This window comes from Aethina tumida, chromosome 7, assembly GCF_024364675.1.
Source record: "Aethina tumida isolate Nest 87 chromosome 7, icAetTumi1.1, whole genome shotgun sequence".
In the NCBI taxonomy this organism is placed as follows: domain Eukaryota; kingdom Metazoa; phylum Arthropoda; class Insecta; order Coleoptera; family Nitidulidae; genus Aethina; species Aethina tumida.
Genome location: NC_065441.1, coordinates 10,064,015 through 10,079,910, shown reverse-complemented (window position 1 = coordinate 10,079,910; position 15,896 = coordinate 10,064,015). Strand labels below are relative to the sequence as shown.

Below are 15,896 nucleotides of genomic sequence, written 5' to 3'. Positions count from 1 at the left end.
GATTATTGTAAACAAACACTGACAAATTTCGCTATGTTGTAATCTAACCATATTTTGTTTGAATAATTAAGATCAGATGTGAAAATAGACTCTATTTTTAGATTACATGTTTGAAAAGATGTTTTCATTACAATTGATACGAAAACCTCATTATAAAACTTGAAAGTGGTCTAGTTCAATAAATCCCAGAACCAATCGAAAATTCAGTTAAACTGCTCTGAAAGATTAATCACATAAATATTCTTGAAAATGTTTTTCTATTATACAGCAAGTGTACTATACTTATTTTAGTGAACATAATGTGACCAAGTGGTGACCTACAAAACACCGGAACTATGGAAACTTTATTTTACAATGTAATTTGGTGCGCCGAACACGAAGGACATACTCGCTTTCATTTGTATAATTTACCTAGAAAATGGTATTCTTGTATTTTCTTATTTATGACCTATACTATATCTTTTTATTTATTTCATCTATGTAAACTGACGTTTTTTAATGGCCGAAGGTACCATTAATAGTTCAGGTAACATTTGCTGCCATAGTTTCGATACTGTTTTCATATAGTTCACACTGTTGAATAATTTGATTGCCTCAATAAAGATTTAAATGTTCGCTAAATCATAATAATAATGCACCTCACGTATTTCCATTTTAGAATAACAACCATTATCCATCTTATTATAATAATTATTAAACCTCGACGATTAACAAGAAACATGCATTAAATTGTTATTAGTCAAATAACTAATAAATTGTTATTAGTCAAGTTCATATAAGTGTTTCCAAGTCCGCAGGTGTTCCAAAGGAATGTTTTATTAAAGTCAAAAATAAAGTGATAATAATTTTTAAAGTATAAAAGTTAAGTTATAAAACATCAAAATTGATACATTTGATATCTCTAAAGGATCTGAACTAATATTTTAGTAATAAATTCTAAAGAATAATATATTTAATCCAAAATAAATAAAATTGGCCATAGTGAGGCTTTTCAACTCCTTCCACTGGTTCCTTTTGAGTGTGTAGTCGTTCCTGCTGTAATTAATCTATCTCAACAGTTTTATTAGTATTATTTAGCCCATTAACTATTAATTCAGTTCAAGTTTAAAAATGAAGCCAAGCTTTAATTTATTAACTTATTGAATGTATTAAGTGATCTAATTTGTGTAACAAAAACGACAGATTTTAGATTGTACACACTAATGCATCAATTAAAGTTTATATATTCACTCATTTATTTCAATATTGACGTGTTCGAGAAACTAATTAAATTACGACAAATTGTTTTTTGACATAATTGATGACACACACAAAAATTTATTTAAAAAACTAATACATGGAAATGGATAAATCTACTAAGAAATCTAATGCACTTGGAAAATGCAGAGTCCGGGCCAGAACAAAATACCAACCACAGGATTTAAGCGAATGTGTCGAATCAGTAATATCAGATGATCTATTAAAAAAGTTTAATATAGAAGAAATTAAAAGAAACATGCTTTTGGATTATCAAGCAGAATACTCCAGAAAAGTAAAAGTGCGTGAATTAAAACATCAACTAACGCCTTTGTACCCCGAAGTACCTAAACTTAACAAATCCCATAAAAAAATTAGAAAATACGCTGAAAAATGTCCAAGTACAGCCATGTCTCGTTTTTTAGAGGCAGACATGAAAAAAATGGTAAATGCCAAAGGGTTGGAGAATAAATATCCTCATATTATTGATACAATAATGCAAGAAGTTAAAAAAAATTACATTATTTTAACACACGATGCAGGTGTCAATATGAAAGTGCAACCAGTAAAAGAGGTATTATCGTAACAACCTCATTCAACAGAACAATAAATTGATGCTCATTTTAGGTTGAAAGATGTAGACCGGGTCCTTTTGCCTATTTAGGAAAAACGGAACGATATCAAATTTATCTTTGGCTTAGACATGAATTTCAAAATAAGTGGATGCTTCATCAGCCTCTGGCGAGAAAAGTATTTAAAGAATGTGTATCACTGCCTGAAATTTTATTTTCTATGAGTACTTGGAGACAAGAAGCACTTACTTTATCTGAATTAGATTCCAAATTTAACGTAGTTCTTAATGATGTGAAGCTGATTATTAATAAATTTTATACAAAAGTTGTCGGACATGTGGAAAAAGAAAAAATTAATTTAAACAAAGACAAAATGGATAGGTAAACTTATTATATAAATTAATATTATGGTGAAAATATTTTGATTCATTTAGGTTATTGAATTGTTGTACTGGATTGCTTTCAGTCTATATAGGGAAAGCACTTTTTACAACAATTAATTATATGGTAAATGTTGTATCTGATCCAGACAGAGTACCCTACATGAAATTAACTCTTAAAATTAACAAAGGAATACAGATAGTTCCTAATTATGAAGATATAGCCCTTATTTATCACATATTCATAATGAAGCTAGTTGATAACTGCAAGAATTATACAACATTAGACGCCTACAGAAAAGATGTAGTTGAACAACAGTATATTTTTATTAACATTACAGATGAATTTATCAATAGTAGCTTATATAAAATAAAAGGGAGCTTATTTAAACATTTTGAACCTATCGTTTTCTATGTATCTGAATTACATCAAGGATTTGACATGGTAAGTTCTTTTGGCAACAATACTCCACAGGGTGGAGATATATTTTAATATTAAAAATTTCCCCTGAATATACACAAAGATCCTGTATACATTATTATTCGTATTACCCAGTTTCTGATAATTTTATTTTATACAATCCATCCTTTCTGGGCAACTGGGATCATCTGTAGTACAATAATATCTGCAACATAATAACCATGTTAACATTTTCCGTTTTACTGAGGATTTACAAACGTGATTGAAACCTACTCTCAGAGATTTTATTTAAAACGTATATATTTATTTTTTGTTCTATGGAAACACAGTATAACCTAAATATTGTATTTTAAAATCTCTCTCACAATTAAAACATACAATTTTTTGAAATATTTAGATTTTTGCTGCGTTCGTCTAACGACTAACTAAATTAATTTAGTTATTTCTGGACGGTTAAATTATTGTCGTCAACATCATTTATTGTGCCAAGATGTTTAAACAACGTAAAATTTTGAAGGAATTTAAAAAGATCCTGGTATCCTGGTATTGTTTCACCGAAGACTTGGCAGCAGTTACATCCTGACTGATCAATTCCCGATTTGATACATCAACTTCTGCCTACAACTTTCCTAAATCGGAATTTGAATTGAATTGAAATGTTTGGTGTACTTGTTAACTGTTTCTGATGTTGACATTTTTTTTCCATGGTTACGATTTACTATGAGAGGCGTCCCGTTCTTTGCACATGTGTACCTGTAGTAAATCCGCCGTAAACTATTGATTGGGTATTCGTGGTTTACACATCCAATACAAGACGAAAATATCGTCTCAAAATATATTATTTGAGTGCTTACGGACAATACACTACTGCACATTTCTTTTAGAATAGATCTAAAACTCCTCATCTTTTTGAAACATTTTCTGTAAGTGAATTTTAATAATCGTTCAAAATGTAGTCATCTACATCTTCAACATAATAAATTAAATAAAAAGAATTTTACTATATTTATAGGGCAATTTACCTCAAAACCGGAACTTATATTAAGTATTTCTAGTTTATATAGAACCATTTTGGAATTATCAGGAACTAAAGGAGTTTATATACGGTACTTTCATGTTATATTATTTAAAAACTGTTGTTAGAACACCACATAATTTGAAAGACACAAAAAATTGTCACAGACATTTTTTCAATAATTTTCTTATGTTAAAAATTAGCAGTTATTTTCAAAATATACATTTTTCTAGATCTACAATGGTGTAGCAATGGATGACGATACAGAAATTACATTAGAATTGTTTTTAAATTTATGCATACATTTGGAAAGCTTTCGACAATACACATACAGTATTATATTACTATGTTCAGAATTCTATGATATTGGGCAATTAGTTCTGTTAGATTATGTCCAAATCATAAAAGAATCTCTTGATAAAGTTAGTTCAGATATTTTTAACAAAATGTGTAAATTTCATATAGACGACAATATTGAAATATGTGAAAAATATGAGGAAATCTCAAGAATTGCTTTAGAAAAACCTGAGACGACTGAAGAATTAATTGAACAGGGGAAATTTATGTTGCAAGTAAAGTCTGAAATTCTTCAAGACCTTCAAGCTCGTACGCAAGATATGTTATATAACTTAACAAAGTTGATAAACTTAGGAACATTAACTCCAGAACATATGGAGTTAAATACAACCACAGTAAGTTATTATTAAACATTATTATAAACCACAAATTTGTTGATTTTTGACTCATCTGGATATGTCTGACAATAAGATAAAAATATAAATGAATAACTTTAAGTCAATTTTTATCATTCAACTCTTTCAGAAATATCAAACAATAAAGATATTTACAAAACTTGTATATATTTAACAAACATATTTAATATTTTACTTTCTTACAATTTCCTTCTGCTACATCTCTAATCAGATATATTTACATTTATTTCTCCCTAATGCCTAATGTCGTAGATAAATTGGATTAAGAAGATTCAAAAAGTCTTAGATACTAACTCAACAATATATGAACAACTGAAATACGAAGCTGAGGTGAATTTACAAAACAATATAAAACAAGTTCATGATACTCTTGCAGATTTATGTCCGAAACTATCTATTTTGGACGATATGGATGACGCCGCCAGAGCAAGAGAATATATGCAAACCATGTCAAATTTTATGGCAGTACTAAGAGATTTACAAAAAAAAATTAATTTCATAAATAAAGAAAGAAACTGTCTTGGATTTAACATAACTCCATTTGTACAATTTGAAGAAGTGGTTGATATTGTTTATAATTTTTATCATTTACTAAAAGTTTGTTTAAACGTAAATAGAAGTATCGCTGTGTGGCTTGATGGTCCATTTGAATTTTTGTCATTTGAAGATACAGATAACATGATAGATGAATACTCTAAAGAATTGTTGAAAATACAGAAGACATATAGGATAAAGTTAAGGGCACCTCCAGGAGAAGATAGTGTATTTAGATTTTTTGGTGTTGTTGATGATCCAGATCTCTTAAGTTGGCCGGGGCCTCTCAAATTAACAGCCACTGCTTTACAATTTTTAAAGAATTTTAGACCCGCTGCCAACATGATGAGAATTATGTGTAATGATGCATTAATGAAAAGACATTGGAAAGATATGTCAGATATTGCAGGTAATTTTTGTCACTGTTTTATGAAGGCTACAAACATTACTAAAATTTTTCTTGTTAGGATTCGATTTAACTCCTAATGCTGGTACCACCCTGAATAAGATGATGGCTATGGGCTTAGAAGACGATTTGGACAAATACGACGTCATAAGTTCGGGAGCTACTAAAGAAAGAGAGTTGTATCAAAATCTACAGAAAATGCAGGCAGAATGGAAAGAAATATTTTTCAAAACCGGTTTATTCAAAGAAACTGGAATTCCAATTTTAACTGCTTTGGATGACGTTCAAGTAGTGCTTGATGATCATATTTTGAAAGCGTTAACCATGAGGGGCAGCGTATTTGTAAAACCTTATGAGGCTGAGGTACGAGTGTTTTATGACAAACTAGTAAGAATAAATAAAACAATTGACGAATGGGGCAAGGTACAAGCACAATGGTTATACCTATTGCCCATATTTTCTTCAAAAGACATCGTTGCCCAAATGCCTGAGGAAGGTAATTTGTTTAAGGAAGTAAATGATATATATAAAAGATATATTGGTGTCGTTATAAGTGATCCAAGAGTATTTGAAATAGGTGAGGTAACATTAATCAATGAATACACTTAATTTTACCAAATTCAAATTAATAAATAGATAAATAATTTTTAAAATTTAACTTATAGTAAATCAAAAACATTTTAGGCAGTTCGGAGGGTCTCTTAGAGTCGATGATATATTGTAATGAATTACTGGAAAAAATTAATGATGGTGTGACTACTTACTTGGAAAAGAAACGTTTGTATTTTCCAAGATTTTTCTTTCTTTCTAATGATGAAATGCTTGAAATATTATCAGAAACTAAAAACCCTCTGAGAGTTCAACCTCATTTAAAGAAGTGTTTTGAAGCAATCGCTTCCTTAGATTTTGACAGCACTCTGCAAGTACACGCCATGCTAAGTGGTGAAGGCGAAAAAATTAACTTTAAGAATATCGTTAATACAAAAGAAGCTGGTAACTGGCAATTTTATATTTATATTAATGGGTTATTTAGAAAATGATAATATTTAAGGTGGGAGTGTTGAGAAATGGCTAATACAAGTAGAAGACCAAATGGTTATATCTGTCAGAGATCAGTTAATTAAAAGCAACAAAAACTATTTAATGTTGCCAAGAACAAAATGGATTATTCGATGGCCCGGACAAGTAGTTTTGGCTATATCCCAAGTCCACTGGACTTCTAATGTTCATAAGGCTTTAAATAATGAGGAGAATTTAAATTTACCCAAACTTTCAGAACAATTAAAAGGTGCTTTAAAAGAAATTGTGGACCTAATCAGAGATCCAACTTTGACCAATTTATCTAGAATAACTACAAAAGCCTTAATTGTAATAGATGTTCATGCAAAAGACGTTGTTGCAGAAATGAAAGATAACAAAGTAAATAATGATAGAGAATTTAAATGGTTAGCACAAATGAGATACTATTTAGAGAATGATGATTGCTACGTTAGGCTTATCAACGCTTCGGTAAAATATGCATGTGAATATTTGGGCAACTCCGATAGACTTGTAATTACACCGCTGACAGATAGATGCTACAGAACATTAATAGGTGCTTATCATCTTCATTTAAATGGAGCACCAGAGGGTCCTGCAGGTAATTTGCTCGCAAAAATGTTAATATCAATTACTGTTTTAGAATTACAGTTTATTAAAATATTCTATAACCTTAACCATTAAATGCCAGTAATCAAAATTATGAAATTTTAGGAACTGGCAAAACAGAAACTACAAAAGATTTAGCCAAAGCTCTCGCAGTTCAATGTGTAGTATTCAACTGTTCTGACGGATTGGATTACAAAGCAATGGGTAAATTTTTCAAAGGACTAGCGTCATGCGGAGCATGGGTTTGCTTTGATGAGTTCAACAGAATCGATGTGGAAGTATTATCCGTAGTGGCTCAACAAATCTCTTGCGTAGTTTTTGCCGTTCGAGCACACGCAGAAAAATTCTTATTCGAAGGCACGGAATTAAAATTAAATCCAGCTTGTTACGTATGCATTACAATGAATCCCGGTTATGCGGGTAGATCAGAATTACCAGATAATTTAAAAGTATTATTTCGGACAGTTGCAATGATGGTTCCTGATTATGCTATGATTGGAGAAATTTCTTTGTATTCTTACGGATTCGTAGATGCAAGAAATTTATCAGTGAAGATTGTTACAACCTATAAACTGTGCTCAGAACAATTGTCATCACAAAATCATTACGATTATGGAATGAGAGCTGTAAAATCAGTTTTATCAGCTGCAGGTAATAATAAAAGAAAATCACCAGAGGAATCTGAAGATGTACAGTTATTAAGAGCCATTTTGGACGTAAATTTGCCAAAATTTTTGAATCAAGATTTACCTCTTTTTGATGGTATTATATCTGATTTATTTCCTGGAGTTGTACTGACTCAGGCTGACTATAACGTAATGACTGAAGTTATGAAAAATAAATCCAGAAATAGATCTTTACAACCTAAAGATTCATTTTTATTAAAAATCATCCAAACATATGAAATGATGATTGTAAGATGGGGATTTATGATCGTGGGGGAAACGAATGCTGGAAAATCATCTACATTGAAAGTATTAGCTGACACCCTTACTGAACTTCACAACATGGGCAAAAACGAAGAAGTTGTAACATATCAGATAGTCAATCCAAAAGCGATAACAATGGGACAACTATATGGACAATTCGATCCCATATCTTACGAATGGTTTGATGGAGTAGTTGCCGTTATTTACCGTAATTTCTGTACTGATGAATCGCCTGATCGAAAATGGATTATTTTTGATGGACCTGTGGATGCAGTATGGATAGAAAATATGAATAGTGTATTGGATGATAATAAAAAATTGTGCTTAATGTCTGGAGAAGTAATGACTCTTTCAAATAGCATGTCCTTAATTTTTGAAGTTATGGACCTAGAACAAGCATCTCCGGCAACAGTAAATATAATTTTACCCTTTATTGTAATTAAAGCAAAATTAATTTGCTTTAACTACAATAAGAGAGCTTTTTAATCAGCTTTATCATCTAAATTTTTTAAATTATAGGTGTCGAGATGTGGAATGATTTTTATGGAATCAGCTACATTAGGCTGGTTACCATTTTTTCAATCATGGCTACCTAAGTGCAATCCAGAATGGTGTGAAGGAAATGAGGAATTGCTCACGACACTAATAGAATGGATGGTGCCTCCGTGCTTGTCATTTATACGAAAACATTGTCGACAATATTGTTATCCTGGTGAAATTAGTCTAGTAACTACAATGCTGAGTTTAATAGAAATGTATCTGGATGATGCTTTAAATAATTCAGTTAAAAAAGAGGAAGATATAAAACATTTAACAACATGGATTCATGCAACTTTAATACAAGCAGGATCTTGGGGATTGGGTGCAATTTTAGACCAAGATTCTAGGATAAAGTTTGATGATTATTTTAAAAATCTGTGGAGGGGTGCCGTTCAAAAATATCCGTTTCCCGAAAATATCGAATTTGGCTTAGTTCCCTTACCAACTGAAGGTTTGATTATCGATTATGAGTATTATTACAGATTAAAAGGTAGTTGGAAATACTATTTCGACACTGTAAGGAATTTAAGAGTTGAAGAGAGTAAAAATATTCTTCAAGTTCTAATACCCACTATTGATACGTTGAGATATATGATGCTGGTCGATATACACATTAGATTTAAAAAACAAATACTTATTATGGGTCCTACAGGAACTGGAAAAAGTTTTTATATTCAAGATCTTTTAATTAATCAAATCGATAAAGATTATTATGAACCATCATTTATTACATTTACAGTACAAATATCAGCCAATCAGTGTCAGGATTTAGTTATATCTAAATTAAATAAAAGAAAACGAGGACATTATGGACCGCCCAAAGGTAAAATATAATGATAGGTTCATTTAAATAAGAATATTAAAATTAAATTATTATGTTCATTATTCATCAATTTTAGGAAAAATGGCAGTAATTTTTATTGACGATGTCAATATGCCTCAGAAAGAGCAATATGGTGCACAACCACCGTTGGAACTTTTAAGACAATATTATGATCACAAGAATTGGTATGATCTAAAAGCTACTACACCTTTATATTTGCATGACGTTTTGTTTATCGGAGCTATGGGTTTGGTTGGTGGAAGCAGACAAGATATATATCCCAGATTTTTAAGGCATTTTAATATATTTTCAATAAATGACTTTTCTGAAGAGAGTATGAAGAAAATATATTCTAATATATTATTACTTGGTTGGAAAAACAATGGATTTCCCAGTGAAATAATTAATATTGTAAATGTAGTTGTAAACGCAACTTACAACGTTTTTAAGTCAGCAATGGAATATTTACGACCAACCCCTTCTAAAAGTCATTACGTATTTAACTTAAGAGATTTTTCGAGGTTAATTCAAGGTTGTGCCATGTTGAAAAAAGAAAATGCAGAAACTAAATCCACTTTTGCGAAAATTTGGGCTCATGAAACATTAAGAGTGTTTGGAGATCGATTAATTGATCAAAATGATAATGATTGGTTATTTGGAAAATTGAAACAAATTGTATCTGAACAATTTCGAGAGAACTTTGAATTATTGTTTCAAGAAAGTGGTGATGGTTCTCCAGTAACTCAAGAAACGTTAAAGAATCTTATGTTTGGCTCATATTTTGATACAGATTCTGACACAAATAAACGTTATGAAGAAGTGGTCGACTTAGATCAATTTTTGCGATTAGCTGAAAATTGCTTAAGCGAATATAACTCATCTCATAAAAATAAAATGGATATAGTACTATTTGACTATGCGTTACAACATCTTTCAAAAGTATGTCGAATTTTAACTATGAGCTGCGGTAGTGGTCTTTTAGTAGGAATTAGTGGTTCTGGAAGACAATCATTAACCAGACTTGGAAGCGAAATATTTGGTCATAAGCTATTTCAACCAGAAATAACTAGTAATTATGGTATTAATGAATGGAGAGATGATATTAAGAAGGTGTTAAAAGAATCGGGAGGAAGAGGTAAAGATACTACTTTTCTCATCACCGAGGGACAAATTAAAATGGAAGCATTTTTACAAGACGTTGATTGTTTGTTAAATTCTGGGGAAGTACCAAATATGTATCAAATTGATGAAAAACAGGAAATTTTGGACTTAGTAAGATTAGCAGCTCAAGGTGGCAATAGAAATTTGGATATATCTGCATTGCATATTTTCCTATTCTTTACGAAGCGGTGTAGAGAAAAGACACATATTTTACTATGTTTTAGTCCTGTTGGAAGTTCCTTTAGAAATAGATTAAGGTTTGTAAATATTATTTTATGTTTATTTGTCCTAACAACTTGAGTATTAATTAATAAAGTCTTGATATGGTGCTTCTTACAATAGGTGTTCATCCAATTTTGATACGTGAAAAATAATTGCTTTCCATTTATTGGTTTAGCAAACTTTGTAAAATATATGTATAAAAAATATTTTCTTCTATTCATCAAATAAAATTTAGTCACTATCAGTGACTAATAAAATTTGACTAATATGTTTTTATATTTACAGACTCTTTCCGTCACTTATTAACTGCTGTTCCATTGATTGGTATAATGATTGGCCCGCTTCTGCATTAGAAGAAATCGCCATGAACTGGATGACAAATATAAACTTACCTGAAGACATTATAAGTAAATCAGTAACAGCTTGTAAATATTTTCATATTGAAGCTCGAAATGCTAGTATAGAGTTTTTTAATATAGCAAATAGAAAAGTTTTTATTACATCTGCGTCATATTTGGAACTGATACGTTCATTTACTGAACTATCAAATAAGAAACAAGATGAGTTATTAAGGGCAAGAAATAGATACCTTGGAGGATTAGAAAAACTTGCTCATGCGGCTGAGTCAATTGGTGAAATGCAGAAATCACTTGCTGCTTTGCAACCTATGCTTCAAGAAATGAGTCGTACCGCAACTAAAATGACACAACAAATCGAGAAGGAAACCATAGAAGTTGAAAAAGTTGCAAGTTTAGTTAAACAAGATGAAAAAGCTGCGAACAAACAAGCAGCTTTGTCACAAGCTTTAAAATTTGAATGTGAATCAGAATTAGCTGAAGCCATGCCAATCTTGAATGAAGCCCTAGCTGCCCTAGATACATTAAAACCAACAGACATAACCCTTGTTAAATCTATGAAAAATCCCCCAGATGCTGTTAAATTAGTAATGGCTGCGGTATGCATAATTAAAGGTAAATCACATTGTAGTTTACTGCAAATGAAAGTATGCGTAAACAAAATTAATTATGTTTTATTATTTATTAATTGCCAGTAATCGAAAAAAGTTAAATATTTTAGGTATTAAGGCAGAAAGAATACCTGATCCTAAAACTGGTAAAATGATAAACGACTATTGGAAACCAAGTGTTCGAATTCTTGGAGAATTTAATTTTTTGCAAGCTTTAAAAGATTTCGACAAAGACAATATTAAACCTGAAATCATGGCAAAAATTAAAAAAGAATATTTAACTCATAAGGACTTCAAACCGCAAGTGGTAGCTAAGGCTTCGAGCGCTGCTGAAGGACTTTGTAAATGGATAATAGCCATGGAAAAATATGATACGGTAAATAAAATAGTTGCTCCTAAAAAAGCTAAATTAGCTGCTGCTGAGAAAGAGTTTGAGCAAACAATGTCCATTCTTCGAGAGAAAAGAAATTTGGTGAAACAGTTGGAGGAAAAACTGGAGAAATTAAATTCAGATCTTGAAGAAGCTGTACGCAAACAAGAGGAGTTGCAAAGTAACGTGGATTTATGTAATAACAAATTAATCAGGTTCGAATAATCTAATTGGTAAGTTTACTCTCTAAATGAATTTTTGTTTCTAGAGCTCAGAAGCTTATCGGAGGACTTGGAGGCGAAAAAACCAGATGGACTGCAGCCGCTAATTCTTTACAAGCACAATATGATGGGATAGCTGGTGATATTCTTATATCTTGCGGCATAATTAGCTACCTTTCACCATTCAATGCAGTTTTAAGACAACGATTAATCGCAGACTGGCATCAATTTGTAAAATCATTAAAGATACCGTGTGCTGATGATTTTAACATAATAACATCGTTGGGATCAGATGTGAAAATACAAAACTGGGGTATTGATGGGCTTCCGAGAGATGAATTTTCAATTGAGAATGGAATTATAATGGATAACTCTAGAAGATGGTCGCTGTTTATTGACCCCCAAAATCAAGCAGCTAACTGGATAAAAAGAATGGAAAAGAAGAATAATCTTGTTGTCGTTAAATTTTCCCATTCCGATTATATGAAAAGAATAGAAATTGCTATTCAAAGTGGTACTCCTGTCTTAATAGAAAGTATTGGAGAGGAACTAGAAGCACCATTGGATCCTCTACTTTTTAAACAAGTTTTTAAACAAGCTGGTCTTGAAGTTATTGGATTGGGTGACAATGTCATAGTATATAACAGCAATTTTAAACTATATATTACTTCAAAATATCGTAATCCTCAATATTTGCCAGAAGTATTTAATAGAGTGACTATCATAAATTTTGCTTTAACTATAGAAGGACTCCAAGATCAGCTTCTTGGAATTGTAGTTGCAGTAGAAAAACCTGATCTACAACAACTTAAAGAAGATTTAATTGTTCAAAAAGCTAAAAATAGAGGAGCTCTTTTAGATTGTGAAGAAAAAATTTTGAAAACTCTGTCTGAATCTCAAGGAGATATTTTAGAAGATGAAAATGCAATACAGATTTTAGATAATTCAAAAATACTTTCATCTGAAATTATAGAAAAACAAGAAAAATCACTGGAGATCGAAAAATCAATTGAAGAGTTTCGTCTTAAGTATCAGTCAGTTTCTGAATTTTCAGCTGTGTTATATTACTGTATATCAGATCTGGCCAATATTGATCCAATGTATCAATACTCTTTGGATTCTTTTATTAATCTTTATATAGGTTCTATTCAAAGAGCAGAAAAATCTAGAAAAATTGAAACCCGATGTTTAAATTTAATCAATGCTTTCACCTACGATTTATATTCTAACATAACTAGATCATTATTTGAGAAAGATAAGCTTCTATTTTCATTTATTTTATGCTCAAAAATCATGATATCCCAAGGAAGATTAAATGAAAAAGAATTTATGTTTTTCCTTACCGGGGGAATATCTATGGAAAATACATATGAAAACCCAACACCTTGGTTGCCAAAGAGTTCATGGGATGAAATATGTAGAGTTGATAGTTTACCAATATTTGCCGGATTTCGAGAATCATTTGTTAAATATCACACTGATTGGAAAGAAATTTATGATAATTTTGATGAAAATGGAAGTTTTCCTGAGCCATGGGATAATAAATTAGATGGATTTAGAAGATTAATTATTGTAAGACTTTTTCGCCCAGATAAAATGTTGTTATGCATTTCAAACTTCGTATCCAATGAAATGGATGAGCGTTATATAAAACCACCTCCATTTAATATATCCATTTCATATGCTGATTCTTATTGTTTAAGCCCTCTTATATTTATTTTGTCTCCCGGAACAGACCCTATGGGGGCACTAGTAAAGTTTTCGGAAGAAAAAGGATACTCAAAAAAATTTTTTTATATTTCTTTAGGTCAAGGCCAAGGGCCTATAGCTCAATCTCTAATACAACGAGGGCAAGAAGATGGTAGTTGGGTATGCCTTCAAAATTGTCATTTAGCAACTTCATGGATGCCAAGTTTAGAAAGAATATTTGAGGAGCTGGACGTAGGGAATACTCATGACCAATTTAGACTATGGTTAACAAGTTATCCATCAGATAAATTTCCATCAACGATATTGCAGAAAGGCGTAAAGATGACTAATGAATCACCTGCGGGTCTACAAAATAATTTACTGAAATCTTATATTAATGAACCAGTAAAAAATCCTGACTTTTTTAACGGGTGTCCCGAAAATAGTGAAATGTTTGTCAGGCTACTTTATGGTTTGGCCTTTTTTCATGCCGTTGTACAAGAACGACGCACATTTGGACCTTTAGGCTGGAATATACAATACGGATTTAATGATTCCGATTTTGATATTTCGGTACAGCAAGTACAGATGTTTATAAATGAAAATGACGATCCTTTTGAAGCACTATCTTACTTAATAGGTAACTTATTTGGATTTATTGTTAATATTTTAATTTTTTCTAACCAAATACAACCTTACATGTTTATTCATTATTTTATAAATTATCTTCCAGGAGAATGTAACTACGGTGGTCGTGTTACTGATGACTGGGATAGAAGGCTTATCGTAACTATCCTTATGGACTTCATAAATCCCGTTGTCGCTGTTGATCCAAACTATCAATTTAATGAATTAGGTACATGGTATGGGCTTCCATCTCATTTGGATTATGACGCATTTATAAACCATATTCAGAGTTTGCCTCATTCTCATCCTCCAGAAGTATTTGGACTACATACAAATGCAGGAATAACTCGCGACCTTAAAGATTCTATGACTATGTTAAATTCTGTCTTAAAAGTGTGTGGGGAAAGTGCTGGCGGAGGTGGTGGTGAAACAGATAAAATTTTAATGTCTCTTACAAATGATTTACTGTCAAAACATCCTGGATTATTCAATATAGAAGACGCCAAATTAAAATTTCCAATTGATTATAATGAATCAATGAATACGGTAATAGTACAAGAAATGCAAAGATTTAATAAGTTGTTGAGTAGAATTAAGGCATCACTTCAAACGATGCAAAGGGCTATACAAGGTCTCGAAGTTATGTCAGCCAGCGTAGAAGCGTTCGGTACGTCTCTCGTTTTAGCTAGAATTCCTACTGCTTGGACAGGAGTCTCTTACCCAAGTTTGAAAAATTTACCAAATTATTTTAATGATTTATTAGCCCGAGTCTCATTTCTAAACAAGTGGTATTTAGAAAACAAACCTCCTACATATTGGGTATCTGGTTTCTTCTTCACTCAAGCATTTCTCACCGGCGTTAAACAAAATTATGCACGAAAACACACTATACCTATCGATAAAATAACGTTTGATTTTGAAATTACTGCAAACGACTATATGGATATATCACCAGAAGATGGGGCGTATGTTAATGGATTATTCACTGACGGAGCCCGATGGAGCCGATCTACTTCGTGTTTAAAGGAGCTGCATCCAAAAATATTAAATGATACTTTACCGGTGGTATGGTTGATACCCATTGAAACTGTAAATTATGATACCCGTGGTCGATATATTTGTCCTGTGTATAAGACATCTGAGAGAAAAGGAACTTTGTCTACTACTGGACATTCGACCAATTACGTACTACCAATATTATTAGATACAGAAGAGGAGACATCTCACTGGATAAAGAGAAGTGTTGCTCTATTATGTCAATTAAATTAATATTATTTATTTATATAATGTAAAGAATATAAAAGATATACCTATATAAAATAACAAAATAAATACTAAAATATATATAAAAATAAATGTGTTTTAACAAAATTCATGTGTTTTTTTTTTTTGTTCTATGTTTTAAAATCTCTTTGTCTTGACA

At 31.2% G+C, this 15,896-nt stretch overlaps 1 protein-coding gene across 1 annotated transcript; it reads left to right on the top strand.

The window, feature by feature from the left end:
* The first annotated feature begins 1,342 nt into the window (after positions 1–1,342).
* Positions 1,343–15,804, top strand: LOC109597256 (dynein axonemal heavy chain 12). The gene is made up of 15 exons (XM_049969945.1): positions 1,343–1,681; positions 1,864–2,189; positions 2,243–2,544; positions 3,979–4,316; positions 4,590–5,280; positions 5,339–5,854; positions 5,962–6,270; positions 6,329–6,916; positions 7,030–8,264; positions 8,373–9,216; positions 9,293–10,634; positions 10,885–11,570; positions 11,677–12,151; positions 12,205–14,486; positions 14,580–15,804. Exons 1-15 carry the CDS (start codon positions 1,343–1,345, stop codon positions 15,740–15,742), a joined length of 11,436 nt encoding a protein of 3,811 aa, XP_049825902.1. The 3' UTR covers positions 15,743–15,804.
* The last annotated feature ends 92 nt before the right edge of the window (positions 15,805–15,896 follow it).

Excerpts from the sequence above, each read along its gene's own strand:
- LOC109597256 (XM_049969945.1), top strand. The coding sequence starts at position 1,343 with ATGGATAAATCTACTAAGAAATCTAATGCACTTGGAAAATGCAGAGTC. Across the intron at positions 4,317-4,589 it reads TGGAGTTAAATACAACCACA|ATAAATTGGATTAAGAAGAT; the intron begins GTAAGTTATTAT and ends CTAATGTCGTAG. Across the intron at positions 10,635-10,884 it reads TCCTTTAGAAATAGATTAAG|ACTCTTTCCGTCACTTATTA; the intron begins GTTTGTAAATAT and ends TTATATTTACAG.